The 25136-nt window shown below is 47.9% G+C and overlaps 1 protein-coding gene across 2 annotated transcripts in view; it reads right to left on the bottom strand.

Moving 5' to 3' along the window:
- BPIFB4 (BPI fold containing family B member 4) overlaps positions 1-25136 on the bottom strand; it is a 28435-nt gene that overhangs the window by 1950 nt on the left and 1349 nt on the right. Inside the window, exons 2-16 of one of the 2 annotated variants that reach the window (XM_072800581.1) lie at positions 24689-24812; positions 23767-23829; positions 22422-22941; positions 21391-21495; positions 20452-20595; positions 19054-19117; positions 18543-18603; positions 17260-17351; positions 15476-15679; positions 13954-14007; positions 11010-11180; positions 9078-9145; positions 7723-7765; positions 5945-6008; positions 3708-3784 (exon numbers count right to left, since the gene is read on the bottom strand). In XM_072800581.1, the coding sequence (XP_072656682.1) occupies positions 3708-3784; positions 5945-6008; positions 7723-7765; positions 9078-9145; positions 11010-11180; positions 13954-14007; positions 15476-15679; positions 17260-17351; positions 18543-18603; positions 19054-19117; positions 20452-20595; positions 21391-21495; positions 22422-22941; positions 23767-23829; positions 24689-24794 (1836 nt within the window). In that variant the 5' untranslated portion in view covers positions 24795-24812. The remainder of the gene's footprint in view (positions 1-3707; positions 3785-5944; positions 6009-7722; positions 7766-9077; positions 9146-11009; positions 11181-13953; positions 14008-15475; positions 15680-17259; positions 17352-18542; positions 18604-19053; positions 19118-20451; positions 20596-21390; positions 21496-22421; positions 22942-23766; positions 23830-24688; positions 24813-25136) is intronic. The other variant, XM_072800582.1, reaches the window with a different exon arrangement.

The following is a 25136-nucleotide window of genomic DNA, read 5'->3' as shown; positions in this document are numbered from 1 at the left end:
ATGGCTTCTGCTTAGAACCTCAGCAGTCAGCTGTCTGTGGATTGGGTAAGGCACATTTCCAGGAGCAAGCAACCGTGAACAATGAAGATTTATTGGGATTAAAGGGACCCGAGGAGCACCCTGGCCATGTCATTAGCTTGCCCAGTACAGGAGACCTAAGGCAAGACCCTTCCCTCCCTGCCTCTCATCTCCTTCTTCCCCCAAATAAGGGAACCAGTCTTGAGCCTCAGTCCACATTCTTCCAAAATCAATTTTCATAACTAAAAACATCTACAACAAAGTAAATAATGGAGTTAACCCATAGAATGAAATAAATACCCATAAGTCTGTACTGATATAAATCATTGGGTAAATAAACTAATGGAGGAGAAGGGATGGCTCTTACTTGTAGAAAAATTTCAACTAATAAATGTGGAAGGAGTGATAGCAATAGAAAGTCTCCATTAGGCAGATTCCACAGTAATAACTGTTGCAGACAAGAACCATCAAAGAATGGCAAAATGAGTGGGAGAAAGTGTGGTGAGAAATAGGATATTTGGGTAGTTGTCTCCAACTATCTCCTCATGAGATATTTATCAGTTACAATGGGAAAAATAGTAACTTAAGTGGGAAAACTGGCAGGGACTTCCTTGACCACATGATCAAAGTCAGTATCCCCAGGAATAAGACACTGACATTGCATGCCCCCCATGTGGTGCGCTGAGAGGGGCACAGCATCCCTTCAGTGGCGTTCTTGCCAAAAATAAATAACCTCAATCTAATCACGAGAAAACATTGGTCAAATCCAAGTTGTAGGGCATCCCACACAATGGGCCAGACTCATCAGAAATGTCAAGGTCATAAAATACAAGGAAAATTTAGGAACTCTCACACATCAGAGGACACTGTTGCATACTTGGATCGACAGCCAAGTGCAAAGCAGGATCATGGATCCTGAACCAGACAAAGTACAGTAGTGGGAAAACCATTGAGAAAGGTCTGTAGATTAGTTAATAGTTTTATATCAATGTGAACTTCCTGATTTTGATCATTATACTCTGGTTATATAAGATGCTAGTGCCACACAAGAAACTGAGTGAAGAGTATTCTAGTACTCTCTGTACTATTTTTGCAACTCTCCTATAAGTCTAAAATTGTTTTTAAATGAAAAGTTAAGGGGTGCTTCGGTGTCTCAGTCAGTTAAGCATCTGCCTTCAGCTCAGGTCATGATCCTAGGGTCCTAGGATTGAACCCCACATTGGGCTCCCTGATCAGCAGGGAGTCTGCCTCTCTCTCTCTCTCTCTCTCTCTCTCTCTCTATCTCACCCTCTGCTCATGGTCTCTCTCTCACACAAAAACAAATAAATAAATGAAAATCTTTAAAAAGATAAAGTTAAAATAAAACGTTAGATCCATATAATAATGATGAGAAGGAGAAGAGGAGGAGGAAGAGGGGGAGGAAGAAGAAAGAAAAGAAGGGGAAGGCATCTAAGTAGCTCAGTTGGTTGAGCGCCTGACTCTTGGTTTCAGCTCAGGTCATGATCTCTAGGTCAGGAGATGAGCCCTACTCTGTGCTCAGCAGGGAGTCTGCTTGAGGTTCTCTCTCCCTCTGCCCCTGCTCCTCCCACCATGTGCACGTGCACACACTCTCTTTCTCTCAAATAAATAAATAAATAAATAAATAAATAAATAAATAAATATTTAAAAAGAAGAAGGAGAAGAAAGTAGTTATCACTTATGGAGGCTGTACAAGATCAAGACTGGGCTGGGTCTTTTTTTTTTTTAAGCTTATTTATTTAAGTAATCTCTGCAGCCAGTATGGGGCTCGAACTCATGACCACAACTCACATGCTCTACAGACTGAGCCACCCCGGTGCCCCAAAGCTGGATCTCAGTGGTTCTGCACCTTTCAGATCCAGCACCCTCGTTTACATTTTATCACAGGTATTTGTGTTGTCTCCTTTAATATTCTGAAATGAAATTCATAATCTATATAATCTTCTTACATCCCTTGCTGGAATATAAAGAAATAAAATCATTCCCACTGATTTAAAAAAGGCCCTTACATTGGGAGGGGGCTTGCAATACAGCCCCAGTCGAGAACCACTGGTTGGAACTGCGTCTATTATTCCAGTACAAAACCGACTTCTCACCAGCTGAGTGACCTTGGGCAAATGGCCTACCTTTTCTGATACTCGGGTCCTTCATCTATGATGTGTGGGCAAGCAGTGACCAGGCCATGCTGAGGCCCAAGTGTATGTAAAACAGTGCATGGGGCAAAGTACATGCTTGGGAAATGGGATGATGATGATGGTGGTGGTGGTGGTTGTGGTAGTGTTGTTGTGGTCATGATAAACTTGTCCCAATCCCATCTATATTTCCCTGCCCCGTTTTAAAAATGAATAACAGCATTAAAATGCTGTATCTCATTTAATTTCAAACTTGATGAGTGGACATTATTTTTCCCCATTTTCAGATGAGACTGAGGCTCAGAGCATTGCTGAGGTCCTACAAGAGCTCAAGAGATGGGACCACCCACGAGCACTGTCCTACATCTGACCCCTGCCCACACTGCCCCTCCAAGGTCACTGCCCACCTCCCCTCACTGCCCCCCTGAGGCAGTAGGGTGACACCCCTGGGCTGAGACCCAAGCCTGGCAGTTGTGTGAGGAGCTGGGCTCTCTGCATACCACTGGACGCAGTATGGATGCGGCCACCTTTTGAAAGGAAATTGTCATTCTGGAGCAAAGGCCCATTCTTTCCATTTCTAGGAGTATGTTCTAAGGAACATATTGAATCCTGAATCCAGAAACAGGTTTGTGAACCAGGATGTTCACTACAGGATTCCTTATCATAACGAAGACACTGATAATGACGGACACTTCTAGGATGTTTTCTATGTGCCTGGGGCTGTATAAGGCACTTTACAGTAGAATCTCACTTTATTCTAAAAGCAGCCCTGTGGGGAGGTGCTATGATTAACCCCTTTACAGAGGTAAAAACTGAGACGTTAAGTGGCTTGTTCAGGGTCGCTCAGCAGAATCAGAATTGGAACCCAGGCCACATTCTTTAACACTAATGCCCTACTGAGCAAAGTCATATTTAAAAATAAACCTCCAGAAAGATTGGAATGAAAAAGAGCTAAGTGGTCATTTTTAGGTTGCAAATATGTATCCAAGAGGATAAATGTGTTTGTTTAATCTTTCCTGTATTTTCCGAATTTCAGGTAATGAGCACATGTGGCTTTCATAGTGGCAAAAAGACCTTCTGCATTTGAATGTCAAGGCACCTACCAAGATTATAATTAGCAATTACTTCAGGAATATTTATCCAAAGGCCCATCGTCCCACTGTCTGGGAGAGATCTGCAGGGGCCAGGACTGTACATTTTATTCTCTGCTGTATTCCCACCTCTTTGCACATCGTCTGGCACTCAATAAAAGTTTTTCCAATGAACTACATGGCACTTCCACTGTGGCCAAGCCCCTTACTGCTCTGAGCCTCAATAGTCCCATCTGCAATATGGGAGCAATGACGTCTGTCATAAGGATGAAAGGTATGGTGGATGGGGAAAGGGTTCTTAAGGGTTCTTCAGCCTTGTTTCTTGTTCCCTTAGCGCCCCCCTTTGAAGGAAGAGGCCCCTGATGCCCCACCCTTCCACTCCCTTCTCCTCCTCCTCCCAACTCCTGGGCATGGAGCCAAGAGCAGAACAGAATGCTTCTCCCCTTACCTCCAAGACGTCGATGTCTGCATTGCTGAAGTCAATGTTGAGGATTTTGGGGAGAGGGACACCAGAGCCCAGCACAGCTGTGAAATGAAACAACAGCCAAAGGGTCAGGCATAGTCAGCATGGCCAAGAGGCATTACAGGAGGCCACGGGTATTTTCAAGGAGACCAGCCATTTCTTTTCCATCTCTAGGCCTTTGTCCTAGCAGGTGCCTCTGCTCCGAGCACACTCCCTCACCCTTGCCTGCCTGCCCAGTTTCTGAACTTTCCAGGAGACTCTGGATGTCACCTCTTCTGTGAGGTTTCCCCCACCCCAGACCAAGCAACCCTGGGCTCCTGCCATTCCCTTGAACTGCCCCCTATCTTTACAGAAATTAGTTCTCTGTTTCCCTATCTGTCGCTTCTACCCAGATTGTGAGTTTTTTTGCAGGCAAGGACTATGTCCCCAGCATCACCCAGCCCTGCACTGGGCACAGAGGAGAGGACAGGTGTTTGCTGAATGGAAGCATCTGTATATGGAGCCCAACAAGTGACCGCCATGGGTGTATCATTTGCTTTTAGATTGTCAGAACTTACACAGATTCATTTTGTTTCATGTTCTGGGAAAGAAGGAAAGAAGGAAGGAAGGAAGGAAGGAAGGAAGGAAGGAAGGAAGGAAGGAAGGAAGAAGGGAAGGAGGCAGGGTGGAAAGGAAGGATGAAAGGGTAGGTGAGGGTAACTGACTCAAGTGAAGTTAAACAGATTTGCTTAAATAAATAAATAAATAAATAAATAAATAAATAAATAAAAATAAATAAATAAACAGATTTTCTGCCTCCAACAGGACTTTTCAGATAATGAAGGACATTGAGAATCTAACCTAGAGCAAAATATTCAGAAATTCCCAAACTGGCTTGGCCATGGAACCCTCTTCTTAAGAGTAACTTAGGACTAATTTTTTATGGAACCCACTTTTGAATCATGACCCTGATCCAATATCTCACTTTTGAGAATGGTAAACTTCGTTGGAGTGAGAATGAGCGACTTGCTGCCAGATTCATACCACCTCTTGGTGACCAAGCTGGGTGGAGAGTCTCTACCTCTTGCCTCAAAGGTCAGCCCAGCTCAGCCTGGCTCCTGACATCATCCTCTCCCACCAGGGAACATGCATGGCCTTGGTGACCAGGGCTTTCCTGTGATTCCAATTCAGCCTCCTCTGGTGACAGCTTCCAGGATAAACTTCTGTTTGACACAGAGAGCTCCCCAAATGCACCCCGGCTGGTAGAGCTGATACCAGGCCCTCTCCATCCTCTTCTCTAGAAAGTGAAAGTGGGGAAAGGGAGGGTGGGGGTGCATTGGCGGAAGTGGTGGGGGTAAGGTTTCCAGGTACAATGGGGTTCAGCTCTCCTAGCCTCCAGTAGCCCCCGAGTTCAGGAAGCTTCCTGATAACATCCCTGAGGTACCACAGAGAGGAGGAATCATGCTCAGTCCCATCCTTTTGTGAAGCTGGGCAAAGAATACCCTCTCACTGATAACGTGGCTGCCTATAGGTCAGATGCTGGGTTAGAAGGCTTTGTCAGAGCAACTTTAGCTTTATCTGTACTGAATGAACATTTTTTACAACAATAATGTATTCATATAGTCCCTGTATAAGTAAAATTAAATACATGATTAAGAATCAATCAGGGACCCAACAATGTGAATATACCTAGCAATATTAAGCTTGTACCTAAAAACAGGTAAGAAGGTAAATTTCATGTTATATGTGTTTCACCACAACTAAAAATAAACACTAAAAAAAATCAGGAAATACCTTGGATTATATTTTTTCTTTAATGGAGAAAAAAGGAGTTTAGAAGAAAGTATAACCAGATGTTGAGATTAATTGCCTCTGGGAGGTGAGATGTTACTTTCTAAGCTGTTCTGGGCTTTCTATAACTTACACACATATCATTTTCATATGTAATCAGAAGTTTACATAGATAACCAGAAAAACAAAACAATCGGCCAGATAAGGAAGAAGGGGGAGGAGGAGAAGGAAGAGGGGGAGAAGGAGGAAAAGAAGAAGGAGAAGAACACAGCAGAAGCAGCAAACAAGGAAGTTGATGGACCCAGACAACATTTGCATTCAGAGGGTTAAATAAATAAGCTTAAAATGAAGGTCTCAGAAATACTGTTGAGGCAGAATGGTTGTGTGTCAAATATGCCCAACAAACCAGGAGCCGCCAGGTCCCCAAGTCATACACGTTCCTAAGCTCTCACCGTTCATGGCAGGCAGAAACGCCAGGTCAAAGATCTTCCCGACCAGCACCTCCAGGAGGCCAACCTGCAGGAAAGAACGAGAACTCAGCCCAGGCAGGGGTTCACTTGCTCGGATCCCCAGGGCTCCTTGAGGCCCAAGCAGGAGGCATGGAGCTGCTCAGGGAAATCTGGCAGCTGCTGTGACTCCAGAACCACCCAGTTGGACAGCAGCAAGGCACATCTGTCCACCTGCTGTCTGTGCAGTTGAGGAGACTGAGATCCAGAGCAGGGCAAGCTCCAGTCCAAGACTTATGGTGAGGCAGGGACTGGGGGAGGCCCAGGGCACGTAGTCTCTGGTAGCTCGCTCTGCAGCCACCATGGTGTCATGCAAGGCCCTTGGGCTTGGGCTGTGTAGCCAACGCTCCAGGTTCCCAGCCTGGTTCAGTCTCTACAGGCCTCTGGTAAGTTTCCCTCACCTCTCAGACCTTCAGCTTCCTCAGCTGTAAAATGGGCCGGCAAGCCCAGCTTGCAAGGATGCAGCAAGGGGTACAGGCGGGTCAGGTAAAATGCCCAGCCTTGAGACTTTTCATGTGTGTGCACTCCTAACTTCCCTAAGCATAGGTTTCCACATCTGAAAACAGGAGGAAATAATACTTCCCTTGTATAGTGGTTGTAAAAGCCAAATGTAAACTCCTCTATGTAAAGCACCTGCCTTGGGGTAGTACCACATGGTAGGACAGTGACAGGAGCAGGGGACTTTTATCCTAGCGCTGTGACCTTGGACAAGTCACCCAACTTCTCTGCATTTGGCTGCCTTATTTGGAAAATGGGTTAATAATTGTACCCAAATCATAAGTTTGTTGGGAGGATTAAATAAGAGAAATTTGTTTAAAAAAAAAAAAAGGCTTAATTTGGTGCCCAGGGCCAGTCTCTGTTGTCCCAGAAATATTCTCTAATTTCACACTATGTGAGTTTCTTTTGCTGCTTGGACTCCAGAGATTTCCGTTTTGGTCCCAGCTTTGCCCCAACAACCAGCTGTGAGGCTTGTCAGTGCCCAGCCCTGGGGCCCAGTTTCTCCATCTATAGAATGAAACTGGTGACACCAACTCCATGGGTTGTAGAGGCCGGGGTCAGAAAAACTCAAAAATAGGCAACACAATAGATATTTGAGTTCCTTTGCCCATGTGGAAATCTCACCCAAGCTCATTTGGGAAAGCAAGCCTCTGTTAGTCGTCAATTTGTAAAGAAAAGAGGGGACATTTCTAGAGATTTCGGTGGTGTGGGGGACCCAAGAATAAACAAAGAGATGATGAAACAGGACCAAACCCTAGAAGCTGAGCATCTCCGATTAGAAAAGCAGAATTCCAGAGCGTGGTGGTAAAGTGTGGTTAGAAATAAACCCAGCCTGCTTGCTAAGGCTCAGAGTGGGTTGGCATTGCTCAAGATTACATGGGAGTGGCAAAACCAACCCCCCCCGTGTGCCACGCCCCCCATCCAGAGAGGCAGGGGTCTCCCATGGGACATGACTGACCCTATCACCTCCCCTCCCTGGAATGGAGGGATTTGGGCCAAGTTGTCTCCATGGGAATAGTCAGTAAAACGGAGCAGCCTCGCAGGCAGAGTTGGAGCTGTGAGTCAGTAACTCTGTCCCCTCCCTGCCTTTGTGGGCCTCAGTTTCCCCACCTGTAAATGAGGCTTGACAGAGATGATGCCAATGCTTTGGCATCCGCAGACTCCCTGGGACCCAGCCAGCATCCCAGAAAGGGATGCCATTCCCTTCCTCTGAGCTTAGTACTTACATCAAAGTTGCCTACGTTTGAGGTTCTGAGGTTGAGGTGAGTCCTGCCAGTAAAGCAAACAGCCCGTTAGAAGTAGTGATTGCCTGAGAATCATAAGAGCTTGTATTTCAATCAACTATCAGAAGCCCCCCTCCACCAACATCTCTCAAAGACCTCACCTGACCCCGGAGGCAGTTAATGAGATCAATGTTGAGCTCTGCATATTGAGCACTATGTACTGGATGTGATGCTGAGGCTTTTATATCATACACAGTAGCCACCTTATCTGAGATTTCATTGTCCGTGGCTTCAATGACCCGCGCTCAGGGGCAGCCTCCAGAGACAATCTCCCTTCTGACGTGTTGTCCAAAGGTCAATACTAGCCTGACATTTCATTACAGTGCCTACGTCATTCACCTGACTTCATCTCATCACGTGGGCATTTTATCATCTTACACCATCACAAGAAGAAGGGTGAGTATAGGGGTGCCTGGGTGGCTCAATCAATTAAGCATCCAACTCCTGATTTCAGCTCAGGTCATGATCAGGGTGGTGAGATCGAGCTCTGTATTGGGCCCTGCACTGAGCATGGAGCCTGTTTTTCCTTCTCCCTCTGCTCCTCCCTCAGCTTGTGCTCTCTCTCTCTCTCTCAAATAAATAAATAAAATCTTAAAAAAAAAAAAAAGGATGAGTATAGTACAGTATTTTGAGAGAAACAACATTCACATAACTTTTATTATAGTATATTCGTATAATTGTTTTATTACAAGTTATTGTTGTTAATCTCTAACTGCACCTAATTTATACATTTATAAGACATACTCAGGTATGTCTGAGTAGAAAAACACTGTGTAGCCAGGGGGTGGTACCAGCTGATCCTTCAGGCATCCACTGGGGGTCTTGGAACATATCCCCCATGGATAAGGAGGGACTGCTGTACACAAGGCCCTGAGGCAGCAAACCCACCTCTCCAAGCCCTAGTTGTTTCCTCTGTAAAATGGGAGAATAATAATCCCAAATCTGCAAGGCCATTGCAAGGCTAAACAAGACAATGCCTATAAATACCAAGTGCAAAGCTGGGCACGTCATCATCATCACATCCATCGCTATTATTATTATTGATATAGTAGTTGTTGGCGGTAGGTCCTTTCTATTCAGCTCACGGCATCACCCACCCTGCCCAGATCTCACCAGCGGTCTTAGCAGTCACAGCCCAGTTTCATCCTTGCAGACTCTCAGATTTACCCAGCCCTGACAGCCATGCAAGGGGACCTCTGGTGTCCTCCCGGGCGTCCCTTCAGGAGCCGGCACCAGGCACGGCAGCACCAAAGAGAACTTTCTGAGCAGCAGGGGCCTGAGTCTGCAAACCTCCTTACTTGTCCAGCTTGGCGTCGATCATGAGCTTATCTCCCTCTACGGAGAACATGGCCAAGAGTTCTGTGTCCTGGAGGAAAGGAGAGGAGAATGAGGCACCACTGCTGGGCGGACTCTGTGTGCCAGGAGCTGGCTAGGAGCTGCATGAACACAGTTGTCCCCCGGGATCTTGGTCAAACCTCCTTTTACGAGTTGAGATCCCAGTAATGCTTCCTAAATAATGGATAGCCCCCCTCTGGAGGGAAGGGTTGAGAATAATAAATTGCCTATGTTTGCTGACGCGTGGGTTGCTTTCAAGTAAGTCAGCAGAGCCAAGTGAACATTCCTCAGAAAGATACTATCGCAGGGAGCAGCGATTGCTTGGCTGGTGGCGGTGTCTGAGCTGTCTCAGAGCGGGTGGGGAGGCCTGCAGCCTATGAAACCTGCTCCAGATGAGCCAATGCAGATGGGATTGGGCATCCCCAGTGTCAAGCACAACTACCCCTCACCACCCCCAGCAGAGGGCATAAAAGGTCCAGACTCAACCCCTCTCCAGCAGAAGCCTTATTATAGGAAAGTCCCTCTTTGCTTAACTCCTTCCCCCACCAAAAACATAAAATAAAGTAAATTAGTCTAATGAAAAAAAGGAAGCTCCAACACATTCAGGTGATGTTACTGCTAATAGTAACAATTATTGGGATGATGGAGTGGGAAGGGGCCAGACCAGGCAGGGCTGGAGAAAAGTCATGGCTGCATCTTAGGGGCACTGGAGAGTCATGGCCGGGCTCTGAGCTCAATCATACAACATTTGGGCGATTGATAGAAAAATTTTCACACCATAGGGACTAATCAACAAGGGGCAGCCATTTCCATTCCCTGGATGAGAACCAACCCTTTTAATCTGGCATCTGATGATGCCCAAAAATGACCCCCAACACACCGTAACTTGGCATGCTCTAGCCAAGAATACCCACTTCCCAGATTAGAGGTGGCTCGTTTAGTCTTGAGCACTGGGAAGAGAGACTGAGAAAACATAGCAGAGGGAACAGAACCCCAAGTGTCTGAATCTAAAGGTTTAACCACTGAAGGGGAAATGGCATTTAATACAGCACATTGTTTCAACAAATATTTACTGAGCATCTACTGTGTGTGGGACCCTATGCTAGGCTCTGAGGATCCTGTAGTGAATAAGACAATTTGCCTCTCTGCCCAGCAATAAACTAACAAACACATTGTATAGTGACAGGTTAAGAACCAAGTAAAGCAGGGGTGGGAGAGAGAGAGAGAGAGAGAGAGGGAGAGAGAGATGGGAGGGGAGGGGATATTTTAGATAACTGGTCTTGTGAAAACCTCTCTGGGGAGGTGACATTTGAACAGAGACCTAAAGGAAATGGGAAGTGAGTAATGAAGAGACCTGGGGAAAGAGCATTCCAAGTGGAGGAAACAGCATATGCAAAGGCCCCGGGGTGGAGCTCCACCTGGCATGTTGGTGAAATAGCGAGGAGCTGAAAGGTAACCAGGGATGATCTAGAAGAATTTTATGGGTTATTGTTAGGGGATTGATATTTGTTTCAGGGTTGAAAGGAAATATTTTGAGAAAAGGAGCCACATGATTTTAAGAGGATTCTTCTCTATGAAATAACTGGAGATTATTGTATTTGTATCTGTCTCCTGCTAGGTACCAGGGACATGAGAAACTTATGGCATGACAGGTTCTTCTCCAAGTATCTTACTAATGCCCTGCTGCCATCCCCACAAAGTAGAGGAGAAAATCAAGCCCAGAGAGAGGGAGTGATCCACCAAAGTTCACACAGCTAGAAGTGCTAAAGACTGGATTTCAATCAGATCATTTGGCCCCATGTTGCGCTTGTAGTCACTATGGTTGGTATCATGGAGATTTGAAGGGATCTGGGGACTCAAGAAGATCACATGGCACCCCCCCCCCCGACACTCACCACATCAATGAGGCAGATAGTGGTCTCAACGTCATTGGGCTGGGAGACCATGACCTCAGAGGTGGCAAACACCTTCACCAGTGCCTTGTCCTTTTGCAGCGTCACCGAAGGTGGGTTTGGCACCTGGATCCTGATGGTGAGTGGGCGGGACTCAGGGTACTGCTGGAACACCTAGGGGTGGACAGCAGGCCTGAGTGAGTGGGGCCCCGGGTAGTGAGGGTGCCTGGTGGGTCATCGGCCAATCTCTAAACACATGGCACAGGGTCTCACATCGGGCACCTTCAGATCCAACAGCTGCTCCAGCCCTACACACCACATGCAAAGACTCTTACCTGCTGCTGGGTTTGGGCAGGGGGCTGCCCTCTCTGAGCCTCTCACATAGGGTTACTGGGAGAATTAACTGTGGGGGTGACGCCAAAGCTCTGAGCTCAACGTCTGATGCCTGCAAATGCTAGAATCTGCTGCCGAGCAAGATGGGTTCACCTGGACATTCATGATTGTATCAAATCATTGCAACAGTTCCACAGGGTATTTTTTCTCCATGTTACAGATTTAAAAATTGTAAAAAACTGATTAAAAAACTGAGGCTCAAGCAAATTGTCCAAGGCTACCAGGAGAGCTGAGGTTCCCACACAGGAGTATGTCACTCAGAAGCCCAGGGCCTCCCTCCCCTCCTGCTCCCTCTGGATACCCCACTTGGAACAGAAAGTCCACAGTTTGGGGTGCCTCACAGTGAAGTCTCAGAGCAAGGTGTAACCTACCTGGATTTGCTGGGGTCTCAGGAGACCCACTACAGGAGGAACCTGAGCCTGTTTGCTGCAAATGGACTCCCCAAAAGCTAATTAGCTAAAGGAATAATTCATCAGACAATCAGTTCCCATATTTGCTAAATAATTGCTTTACCAAAAAATTTACTTTAAGGAACACTTTTTTTTTTTTTTAAGATTTTATTTTTAAGTAATCTCTACACCCAAAATGGTGCTTGAACTTACAACTCAAGGTCAAGAGTCACATGCTTCTGACTGAGCCAACCCGGCGTCCCCAAGAAACACTTTTCTTAAATATATTAAATGAACATAAATATATGGGAAAAACTACACAGTTACTTTAAAAAGAAATTCATAAAAATGGAAACTTCCGTGTGCAATGAGGCAGTGTGAATCCTGGTCTTGAGAAGACTATTCATTTTCTTGAACACATTCAAGGTGAAATTCTTTTGAACAAAGCCTTTTGATTGGTCTGTTGGCCAATCGGGTAAATTCAGTCAAATAACCACTCAGTGAAGTCACCCTTTGGTAAAAGGGCTTTTGACAAATCAATAATTTGGTGACTTGTCTTTTCACAAAGGGATTTTCAGGATAGCTGGAGGGGCCTAGCCCAACATACACTGTTTCCAACAATTAGCAACAGTGGAGAGGTTACCTCAAACTCTGCCCCCTGCAGCAGGAGACCCAGGATGCCCCTCCCAGCTCTGATGAAGACTCTCCTGGTGACTCCGCCCCTAGTCTGAGTCCCCTTGCTACAGACTCAGCCCCAAGTCAAGGTCTGAGTCCCTGCTCTAGCCTGGCTCTGCCACTGCCACATTGTGTGACCTCTCTGAGCCTCTGTTGCCCTGTCTGTAAAATGGATTGATCCTCTTTTCTGGCCACACTAAGAGCGGGGGTGGGGTGGTAATCAAAACCAAATTAAAAAGTATTATTAACTTTTTTTATAAGCTCTAAAGTGCAGTGCACGTAAGAAGTGGCCCAATAAATAAAAGGTCCAGTTGGCTGAGGGCTCTCCCCGCCTGCCTCCCAGGGCTGCCACTGTTTATGACGTTAGATCACAGAGTTCGGCCATTCAGCTTCTAACCACATGAGGGCGATAGTGACCATTTGTTGAGTTGGGTCTCCCTTCCTGAATTACTACCAGAAACAGGTAGAACAGCGAAATGTCTAAAATGGTTGTAGATTACAGCAATCCTTTAAACCTGCGTGACACTTACTACGTAAGAAGCTCTTTGCTGCCAGGTGCAGGGTAACAGGCTTGGGACCAGCGCTGGGACAAGAATAAAATTCCAGCTGTACACAACTACTAATCTGACCGGAGCACATTTGCCCCCATCCCTTTTAAAAAGATTTTGTTACTATTAACAAGAACAATAATAGTGAGCATTTATCAAATGCCAGCTCTGTGCCTACATTCAAATCCCAGGTTCAAATCACACAATGAAGTGGGTGTTGTTATTCCCGTTTTCCAGATGAGAAAGCTGAGGCCCAGAGAGAAGTCCTTTGCCTACGATAGTGTGGTTGAGACCTGCTAAGCTAGAATTCAAATTCATCTTTTTCTGCCTCCAAAACCTGGTTCTTCCCATCTTTTTTTTTAAAGATTTTATTTATTTATTCATGAGAGACACAGAGAGAGGCAGAGACACAGGCAGAGAGAGAAGCAGGCTCCCTGTGGGGAACCCGAAGCAGGACTCGATCCCAGGACCCTGAGATCACACCCTGAGCCAAAGGCAGAACACTCAACCACTGAACTGCTCAGGCATCCCTGGCTCTTCCCATCTAAGCCATCGTGCACCTGAATGTGCTCTGTATCTGCATCTTTACATGAATTATCACCTTCATCTCCCTTACTCTCCTAGACCAAGCTGTGGAATAATCACTAGCATCCTTTTTTGACAGATGAGGAAGCCAAAGCTCAGAGATATAAAGACTCTTGCCTGAAGATACACAGCAACAAAGTAGCCAGGCTAGGATTAGACCTGTGCAGGCTAGTCCACTGCTAGAGCTCTGAGTCTTTCCATCTCAACCCTCCATGCCCCCCACTTCATAGGGATTTGGGCACCATATCTTTGTCACTACCCACCCTAGTGCTGAGTGTCTCCTCTTCTGACCCAGTTCCTGGGACAGCTAGAATGAGGGTAGGGCTGAAGACAAGGGGATACAGCTGCCTCACATACCTTGGGAATCAGAGCACCCAGCGTGGACGTGGTGAGAGGAGGAAGCTCTTCAAACTGCAAGACAAGAAGGGTCATGTGAACCCTGAGGCTATGGAGACAGATAGGAGTTGCTAATGCAGTGATTAAACTTCTACACACCCTCAAACAACCCCTGGGGGCATCGTCTTCCCCTTAAAGACTCCTTAGGAGGCACTGCAAGTCCAACAACCACCACCATACTGATCACGGTAGGTCTTCTGTGGTTGAGTGGACAGGGCCAGCTACTTAAGCTCACCACAGACATGACTTTACAGAGCAGGAGGGAAGACCTGACTCTTTGTCCTCTAAACGTAGTTCTTGATTAAAACAAGGTGAGCCTCAGTGAGTCCATGTGCATAACCCAGTGTCCACTAAATGCATCATTCTGCCATACCTCTGGAGAGCCTATACTATTATTTCCTTAACGTTTTCTTTCAACTGACGTGCTTTTGAAAACCTCAAATACTAAAACATGGAAAGCCAGTACCATCTGACAGAAAGAAATGGCAACTGGAAGAGTGAATACAATAAAAGCAAAATAACACCATTGCATTCTGCTTGGATATCATTGTCTGTGGAGGGCTAGGGCTAGGGGTGTGAGTTCTGTTCTCTCTTGAGTTAAAAAGGGGACACTTGAAAGTGCAAGAAAAGGTTAATTATATACTAGCACCAAATGGAGACTTTCCTCTTGATGGAATCAAGATGGGCACAATTCATATGCTGTTTTTTTGGAGAACATATTATTCTTAGCAGATACACACAAATTTATGGAGTGAAATGTCATGCTTCCAAAAACATAAATTGCTCAACAATAGCTAGGTAGCTAACTAGATGATAGATAGGTTAGATAGGCGGATGAATGAAAGGATGGATGGATGAGAAGATGGACAGAGAGAAGGATAAATGGGTGGATGGATGGATGGATGGATGGATAAGTAGGTGGGTAAATGGGTGAGTAAGCAGATGGATGGATTGGTATATAGGAAGCAAATATGGCAAAATGACTGGTGAATCTGGGTGAAGGATATTTGGGCATTAATTGTAACTTTACTGAAGGCTTGAAATTTTCATAAGAAAAGATTTGGAAAGAAAATTATTCTAGATTATACCTTATTCTTACATGTCATTTCATTTTTTAATATCAATGTTTACCAATTTATCAATGTTTACCATTTTAAGCACTTATATTGGGATACATATATAGGAATATATATTGTGCTTTTAAAGAAAGATTGGCATAAAATTAAATAGAACTGAATAGGGAGCAACTTTCTCATCATATGATTTGACATTACTTCATGCCGTGGGTGTGAATCAGCTAACATCACTGTAGGCACCATGCTTTGGTAAACACTGACATAGTCGATCTATGAGTGGGGAATGGACTGTCTACTACTGTTGCTGCTTTAAAGCAATTTCCCCAAGGCTGTGGGAACTAGACAGGATCAACAGGGAGCTGTCTGCTGCCCAGCCCAGCCCACCTCTCGATGGCGCCATGACTCACCATGCCGTTGGTGATGTCTATATCCAGTGCCCCTTGCTTCTGCAGGAGGGCCAACACCGAGCCCAGGAAGTTGGCAGAAATGGCCAGTTGTGAGTTGGTGTTGTCGCCCATGGGGGGCAAGTCTGGCATCTTTTGTCTGGGACTCATGGCTGGCCGCCCCAGAGGGTAGTCAATGAGCTCTCCTCCAGCCTCCCCAACCAGAGTCTGGGGAAGCAAAGAAGGAAGGGGTCACAGGGGAGGGTACAGGGAGATGAGTGGAAGAAGAGGCTGAGACTGGGGTAAGGTCCTGAATCTGCCTCCAGGCAGCCTTCCTCGATTGAACCCACTGGGTCTGAGTTTTCTTTTATGACCCCCATGTCTTCTTCATTTGTGATGGAATGGAACCTCTTGCAGTTCTCATTTTACGACCACTAATAATAAATACATCCTTTGCTTTAAATACATGTGTGACATAGATTCTTCCTCCCTCAGTCCTGCTAAAACGAGTCAGCATGTTTATGGATCTGCAAAATGCCATGGCGTATCTGCTCTCTAAAGACCAGACCTTTCCATGGACTACAGGTATTGTGTGATCTGACCCCCCAAGGGATTTCACCACTTCACAGAGAGCCACTCTGTCCCTCCTGCCCTGGGCAGTCCCTGCCACCATCTCACTACCCCCACCGTGGCACCTTCCCACACACTATTCCCATCCCCCACACTCTTCTCTTGTTATGGCCCACTTCTGTGGCAGGTCTCAGCTTAAGTGTCACTTCCTCCATGAAGCCCTCCATGACCTCCCTGGGTACATCATATCTCCTTGTTTTAGGCTCTGATATCCTGGGACCCTCTTTCACCACACTCATGATCTTTAATTGTGTATTTGTTTGAGTGACTCTTGGATGGCTTATCCTCTCCAATAGATTGTAAGCTCCATGAAGGCCAAGATTTTATCTTGCTCACCATTGCACCTCCAGCCCCAGCCCAGAATCTGGCAAACAGCAGGTATCCAACAAACATCTCTTGAATAACTATTGTTTATGAATATACTAGGTGTGATGTATATAGGTGCACAAGAATGCTGTGTATGTGGCAGCATGGGTGTGCATATGCAGGTCTGTAACTGATGGAGCAAGGGGAGAAGTACTCATGCTGGTACAGCCCAGGGGAGGTACACATGCGTGTGTCCCATGCACAGTTAGGAGCCAGATTCAGTGGTGTGCTGGAACCAGCTCATGCCAGCTCAGAAGCTGTGACATTCTATGCATGTCTTCCCAACACTTCATTCAGTGATATCAAGTTGGTAGCTTGAAATTGGCCACAGTAGCAGTATTTAGATCATGGAAATCAGCAAATGCTACAAATTGGGACTTTTTTTAATCATGGAGAGCCAGATGTTAGTACTTATCACTACTGGCCAGATTCATTCCTCCTGGAAACCCAATCCCATAGTAGCAGAAGGTAGATTGCCTGGGCTTAGATCCCAGGCTCGCATCTATTCACTGTATGACCTTAGACAAGTGGCTTAACTTCTGTGCCTCAGTTTCCTCAATAAAAGTTCACCTTATTAAGTCATACGGTTGCTATGAGGATAGCCTGAGTTAATCTACATAAAGCACTTATAATGTGCCTGGCAAGCAGTAAGTGTTGGCTGTGATTGTTTCCTGATGTGGCTCCTAGAAGGTCCTCAAGTCATCAAATGAGGGCTCTGTTCGAACATTGTTTCCCATGAACTGAGTAGAAGCCCATGAGCCTGACGCTCACACCCGGGCCCACCTCCCCTTGCCCCAAGCCCCGGCACTCACATTGAGGTCCAGCTCCAGAAATTCACCAGTCACAAGCGGGAGGCTGGAGAAGGTATACTGGACACTTCCCAATATCCCCAGAGGAACCAAAGCTGTAGGGAAAGATAGAGGTCACAGGGAGTCCCCTTGACCCTCCAAGATGCCTTCCCTCCTTGTGCCCCAAAGCAGGCAGTGCAGCAAGGTTCCAGCTCCAGACAGCATGAAAAGAGCAAGAGTTCTGGGTTCACATTCCAGCTCTGCCTCTTCCTTGCTGTGTGAACTCAGGCAAGACGCTTTACCTCCCTGAACTCCAATTTCCTCCTCTGTAAAATAGGCTTAATATAACTCTTTGGGCTTGAGATTCTGGATATGGATAAGCTTTGTAAACTGTGAAGTACCATGACCAGGGAAAAAGTTTTAAGGTTCCACAATATGGTGCTTAGTTGAAGCTAGGATTTCTCTGACTGCTTGTGACCAATAGCCCCATCTTTTGGGCTCTTCCTCCCTTGTTCCTGGCCACAAAGGGAGAGAATTTTACCTACCTGCGAAAGCCATCCTCAAACTGCCTAGGGTCCCCAAGAAATGGGATCACCACCTAAGGGGGCCTCGCTGCATGACTATAGAAACTATAACACCTCATAAGTTAGGTGTCTCCATTATGTTGGCCCATACGAAAGGAGATCCCTGGAACCAAGCTGTGCATGAACTATGGGGCAGGCTTGCCTTCAGGAGTGTTCACTCAGAAATCTTGCATCAACTTGACAGGAAGAGCACTAGGTGTTACACTATATGTTGGCAAATCGAACTCCAATAAAAAAAAATATACAAAAAAAAAAAAGAGAAAGAAATCTTGGATCATGGAGTGGTACTGGAGCCTGGTACTGAGGACCTGGACAGTCTCCATGGTGTCTCCTGCTATTTTCTCTCTAAATCCTCTGTGGGCTGAAGCCAACCCCCCCATTTTAGAGATGAGGAAACTGGAAAGTCCTTCCAAGTCCACGCAGTTGTCGGGGCAGAACCAGGGCTCAAAGCCAGCCGCCCAGTCCCAGTCCAGAGTATTAGCTTCCGGGCCAAGTGGGAAGCTCCTCCTCCCGGGGGTATGTCTGACACCAAGGGGAAAGGCCAGGTAGCCTCTCTCTTGTGGCATCAACCACACCACGCTCCATGGGCCTATGAGAGCTCTACTGTTCCCACCATATTGGAACCTCTTCCCAGACACTCTATGTCCCCAGTGCCTTTCATGGCTGGACCCAGATCAGGGCTGGTAAATGTTGGCTGAATGAAGCAAAGCAGGAAGCACTTACAATCCACGAGACCCAGCTGGTCATTGACAAGACCCAGGACCACGTCCACAATGGGGCAGAGCTGTAGGGGGAGATGGCATGAGCATGTGATGGGGCTGGGGTTGGGGAGAGAGTGCATGAATAATGATCATAGCTAACATTTACCACCATGGGCTCCATGCTGGGCACTGACCTTTCCCAGGGGGAAGGCTCTCTCATAATCCCCATTTTATAGATGGTAAAACCAAGACTCAGAGAGGGGATATGATTGTCACACAGTTTGGAAGTGCCCGAGCTGAGAGTCAAACTAGAAACTGCATGACTTTTAGTCTCCACTTCCCTATCCCTTCACTAATTCGTCCCTCCATATTCCTCTCCGTCCTCCCCAGACTTCCAAGAACATGTCCCAGCTTCTGGCTTCCTCCATCCCTCTGGGTCACCTGCACGCCCACAGGGATGGAGGCTGGACTGTGGTCCCTCAGTCTGGGGAAAGTTTGTGCTTCTTGCTTCCTGTCTTGGGGCGGGTTCTTACCAAGTCAGGGAGGACGTTGGCCAAGACTCGGTTCACTAAGTTGTCCACGAGGTTGGGGAGAAGCCTGAGAAGAGAGGAGTGGGGAGGAGGAGGGAGCTTACCAAGCTTGTCTACACTCAGGGCCCCTAGCCAGGCCCTGAACAGCAAGAACTAGAAATTTGTTTTGAAAGCCAGAAGGGTGGTGGCTGGACCTGACTGGACAGGCTACCCCAGCAAATAGTTTGACTTTTCATTCAATTCATTCACTCATCTGTCCATCCATCCATCCATCCATCCATCCATCCATCCATCCATCCACCCATCCATCCATCCATCCAACAAACAAATGCTCCTGGAACTCTGCAATGGGCCAGGCCCAGGCCAGCATGTTCCTGAGTTATGAGTGCAAAAGGTGCTCCCTCCTGCTCATCTGCCCCTCTAGAGGGCTGCTTGCCACAGCTTTGTGCAGTCTGTCCAAAGAGAAATGAACCTCTTACTTTATCCAAGCACCTAGCACCGTATCTGGTGCATAGTAGGTGCTCAATAAGCATATGTGCAAGGGAGGGGAGGAGAAACCCTGGCCGGCAAAATGTGCTCATTTGGTCCACAAGAGGAAATGAATCGTTGATGTTGAAAAGTTTGGGAGATAGGGTGGGTTCTACCAACAAGGAAACAGGTCCAGAGAAGTGGTACAGGGCAAGTTTAAGTGCATCACCCAGCTATAAACTAACTGTCCTAACCAACAAGTTAAGGGCAGAGGGAGGCAAGAGATCATAGTATTGATTCAGAGACAAGACATGTAGATGGACAGACAGACAGACTTTTAAAGCAAGAGTTTGTTTCCTGAGGCCCTGCAGTGACGAGAAGGTGGCTATCCCAACACAAGGTGTCACCGACAGCTTGGTCGCTTAAAGATCCATCCTCCCTGCCCCCACTGAACACTGCCCTGTGTTTTGGTCTCCTTTTTAAGTGGATTCACACCTTATGGGGCCTTGCCTTGGTTCCAATTCTCATTGGGTGATAGGGCCCTTGAAAAGCACATGCACGTTTATCCACACATGGGTGCATGTATGTACATACATGTGGGGGCGAGGGATAATTTTAATTTAATCTGTGTACATTCAGGGCACAGACTGTTTTTCTCTTTCTGGGAAATTATCCAGCAGATACATCGGTCCACATTTAAAATGCACATAAATGGTTATTCATTGTAACCTGCTGGTCAGAGCCGAAGATTAGACAAATTGCAATGTCCCCACACCAGTGGACCGGATCAATAAACAGAGGTGCTCAAGGAACAGTGGAGGCAAGGTTTGAACTGCAGGCTGCTTCTAGAGCCTTTGCTCATGACCATCTGGTTTGTCAAAGACAGACCACTGCACCTTCCCCCCAGGCACGCCGCTGCCCACTGGTACTCACCCTCGAAGCAGCTTGACTTTAATACCTCCCAGGAGGGTGTCACATCGCTCAATAACTAGCCGAGGGTAGCCCGTGCGGTCCATGGTCAACCGCACCTTGGCCGTTATGTTCACTTCCACGGCGATGTCCAGGAAGCCAATGAGACTAGAGGAGATCATGGGGCCAGGGAGATGGTGAGTCAACCTCAACTCCAGGCAGCTCAGCTTCATTCAGTTCTACCCAGCACCTTGCCCCTTGGGCTCCATCCTTGCTATCCCTGCTTCTTGCTTTTGTGCATCTATTATGCACCTTGCTCATCTCTAGGTGTCCCAAACTGAAAGGCTTCCCCGGTCCCTCTACATCTGTGAACAAATCTGTCTCCCCCTTAGTCTATGAGAGCTTCCAAGGCTAGGAACAGGGGTGAATATATGAATTCCATAACATAAATTCTGGTTTCCATGGTGACCTAGTTTTACAGACATGACCCCGTCCCATAGGGAGAAATCAGTGCAAAAGTCCACTCCCTAAGGTCCTTTGATAAGCACGTACTTTGTGGCAGGCATTATTCAGGGAAGCATTTGCTTGTCTTTCCCCACCTGTGGCCACAGCCACCTGGAAAAGGAGGTGTCAAATCGCCCATTGCAGGTGAAGACACTAAGGCTCAATGACATTAGGGGGCCGACCCGAAGTCACACAGCTTAAAAGAGGGTCAGGATTCAAACTCGAGCTGTCACTTGTCTCCAGCCTCCCAGAGTTTCACAACCACGTAGGCTACCTTCACTGCTGATGGGGACCACGAGATGACCTGAGACCGAGAGTACTGGTAACTCATTAGGTCTTACTATTCCCCCACATGATGGATGAAGAGGCTGAGGTGCAGAGAGGGGGAAATGACCTGCCCAAGATCTCCCAGCCAGGACATAGGGTGACGGGGACCCCTCTAGGGCCGAGGGTACGCACCTCTTCCCGTTGATGGCCACACGGGTATACAAGCTCAGGTAGACGCCCACGCCAGGCAGGAGCCGTACCGACACCCGGGGTAGGGTCAACTCCACGATGCGCAGCCTGCCGAGGACCCAGGGTGGTGAGATGCTGGTCACCCCCACTGCCCGCCACCCCTTACTAGGAATGTCCCGTCTCGCACCACCTCCTTCTCTGTGCTGCATTCATTCCTCCTGGCTCTAAAGAGACCTGAGGTTTGTGGATAGAACTTGGAAAACACAGAGAAGTGAAAGGGAAAGAATGCCATGGCCCATGCTCCTATTGCTTGGAGACCCACTGTTTACATCTCTATGCATTTCCTTTGAATCATTTTTCTTATAAAGATGCCATTTCCTCTGCTTGTACCTGCCCCCTCTTTGCCTGGTTCCTTCCTACAAATTCCCAGGTGTCAATTTAAGATCCTCTTCCTCCAGGAAGCCTTCCCTGACCTCGCCCATTATACATATCCTCATTTCCCCATGAACTGGTTACCAGTGTTATAACTGTATGATTATTTTCGGGTGTCTTTATCAAAGCCCATATACCCCATCAGCCTACAAGCTCCATGAGGACAAGAGATGTGTCTTTTAGGCTAACCACGTGGCCGCATGCCCAGTGCCGACACAGTGGCCTGCACATAGGAGGGGCGCTAAGTATTTGTTGAATTAAATAGTGAATATGAGGAGACTGGCCATACTTGAAATCATATATGTGTAATTTTAAAGCCGTGTGTGTTTTCCACTTTAACTATGATATGACCATTTTACAGATGAGGAAATCGAATGAAAAGAGTGGCCTAGAGTCACACACATACATAAAAAGGTGAGCTGAGACTCAAATTCAGAACTGCTTAAGGACAAGACCCAAGCCATAGCACTTGGAACTCTGAAGATGTCCAGTCCTGACACCAAGCCTTGATGTGCACGGGGCTCCCACTCCAGGGCCCTGGGGTCACCTCGTTTGTAGGTTCATCATCTGGACTTGATAGGGAGAGCCGGGCCCCTCCTTACCCAGTGATGCCCTGCACCGTGCTGAGGATGCCGCCCTCGCCGAGCACGCCCAGGACTCCGCCTCCTCCGAGAAGTCCTCCATCACCAAGGAGACCACCTCCACCGAGCAGGCCACCTTGGCCCGACAGGATGCCATCGGCTGCCAGCATGCCCCCAGTGCCCAGCAAACCACCTGGGCCCAGTGCCCCCGTGGCTACACCGGGCGGGATCTCTCCAGGCCGCAGCTCTCTCCGGTGACGCCGGCCCAAGGCTGCCGCACCTTCGGCGGACCTGTACCGCCCGGGGCCCCTGTGGCCCCCGTATGCATTCTCGGCATTGCGGTAGTCGCCGTGTCTGAGGTCCCTGATGCTTCCATCTGACTCAAGGATCTCACCGTATCTGTATTTGCCCCCCAGCTGAGCGGTGTTGTCATTGGTCTCGATGTGACCATACTTGTAATTACCGCCAAGCTGGTTGCCATTGGTATATTTTGGGGGGCGCTCTCGGACATGGAAATCGTTGTAGGGAACGCCACTGACACCTCGGGAGAATTCAACGCGTCTGTAGTCATTGTAATGGTGTCGGCCACCGCCCAAGAGACCACCACCGCCACCCAGCAAACCACCACCACTGCCACCCAACAGCCCCCTACCACTGCTGCCACCACCACCTAATAAACCTCCCCCAACTCCGTCTTCACCCCCTCCACCCCTTCCACCAAGCAGGCCCCCCAGGAGACCACCGCCCTTACCACCACCACTACCACCCAATAGCCCTCCACCACTGCCACCCAACAGCCCCCCACCACTGCTGCTTCCGCCACCCAACAGCCCCCCACCACTGCTGCTTCCGCCACCCCACAGCGCCTCACCCCTGCTGCCTCCGCCACCCAACAGCCCCTCACCCCTGCTGCCTCCGCCACCCAACAGCCCCCCACCACTGCCACCCAACAGCCCCCCACCACTGCCACCCAACAGCCCCCCACCACTGCCACCCAATAGCCCTCCACCACTGCTACTACTTCCACCACCCAGGAGCCCCCCACCACTACCACCCAGGAGCCCACCACCACTGCTGCCTCCGCCACCCAACAGCCCCCCACCACTGCCACCCAATAGCCCCCCACCACTGCTACTACTTCCACCACCCAGGAGCCCCCCACCACTACCACCCAGGAGCCCACCACCACTGCTGCCACCACCACCCAATAAGCCTCCCCCAACTCCGCCCAACAGGTCGCCACCACTCCCTCCGCCCCCACCACCAAGCAGGCCCCCTAGAAGACCACCACCCCCACCACCTCCACCTCCACTTCCACCAAGCAGACCCCCCAGGAAAGGTCCGCCACCATCACCACCAGCTTTACCCATGGGCACCTCTCTCAGGGCTGAGCGGAGAGCATCACTCTGCTGTAGGGTGCCCGAAATGGCTGCAGAGAAGCAAAAGTTCAGTCAGGGCTTTCTCCCACAGCCTGCAGGTGCCAGCTTTGGAGCACTGCTCAGATCTCTGGCCCCACTTTTCCCATTGGTAAAATGTCGGGGTTGAATGGGAAGACACCTCCAGGCCAATCCAGCCCTGACATCGTGGCAATCTCACTAGCTGTATTTGCACAGCTAGTGCAGACCTTGACCTGCACACACTTTAACTAGATTTCTGTATCATTCACCAAACCTGGAAAGATTTTCTTCTTCTTTTTTTTTTTTTTTTTTTTTTAGATTTTCTTCTTCATCCTTCCTTTCGAGTGTTCCATACTTTAGAGCTTATAAACCTGCTAAAACAGGAATTGAAGCAGGGCTTGTCTTCAAAAATGAGGTCATTTTTGTCAAGAATTAAATACAGGAATAATTACAGCTCCCACATTTAGGGCCTCCCATGTAGCAGGAACTGTGCTAAGTTTTCAAAAGGCTTTTTCATTCATCCTCATCTCTGTCCTCTGCAATGCAGCCAAAATCACATCGATTTTGCAGATAAGGGAACTGAGGCTCAGAGAATTCAAGTCTTGGACTTAATGTCACACAGTCAGTATTTGAGCCCCAGGAAAGCTGACTCCAGGACCCAAGCTCTTAGTCACTGCAGTCTACTGCCTCGGAGGTAAAGTCCTGAACATGGTGTCTTGCACACCATAAGTGCTCAGGAAATGGTAGCCAAAAGCAAAGGGGGGAATAATTTACCCATTCACCTGATGCAGAATCTGCCAGTGAGGAAGAGGGTCCTTGGGAACTTCAGAGTTGGCTGGACAGCCCTGCCCACCCCATGTCACCTCTAACCCCCTGCAGGCTTGGACTCACCATTGCTCAGCACATCTTTGGTAACCCTGAGGACAGTGTTTGTCTCTTGGAGGGTGCCACAGACAGCTGCCACACACAGAGCAGCCACACACCAGGCCGTCCACATGCTGGCGCAGCTTTTCTGCTGAGGGGACAGTGCATCAGGTGGCTGTGGCAGGGAGTCACCACCCTGGCCAGCAGATGGAGCTAGGCACCCCCCACCCCCACCCCAGAGTCATATTAAGATCCTGAGGCCCAGAGACTGGGAAATGTACTGAGGTCACATATAAGGCAGGTCCAGAATTCCCAATACCATCTTCTAAGTTTTTAAAAATGCAATGAATCTGGATACATAAAGCCGATTCATTAACCAAACTGTTCTAGAGCCATGGACATCTGATTATCTCCCAAGATGACATTTCCAAATGGAACAACAGGGAGAGGGGTCATGAGGATTCCAACCAAAATA

This window comes from Canis lupus, chromosome 26, assembly GCF_048164855.1.
Source record: "Canis lupus baileyi chromosome 26, mCanLup2.hap1, whole genome shotgun sequence".
NCBI classification, from domain to species: domain Eukaryota; kingdom Metazoa; phylum Chordata; class Mammalia; order Carnivora; family Canidae; genus Canis; species Canis lupus.
The sequence above is the reverse complement of the archived record's forward strand: the minus strand, read 5'-3'. Positions and strand labels throughout refer to the sequence as shown.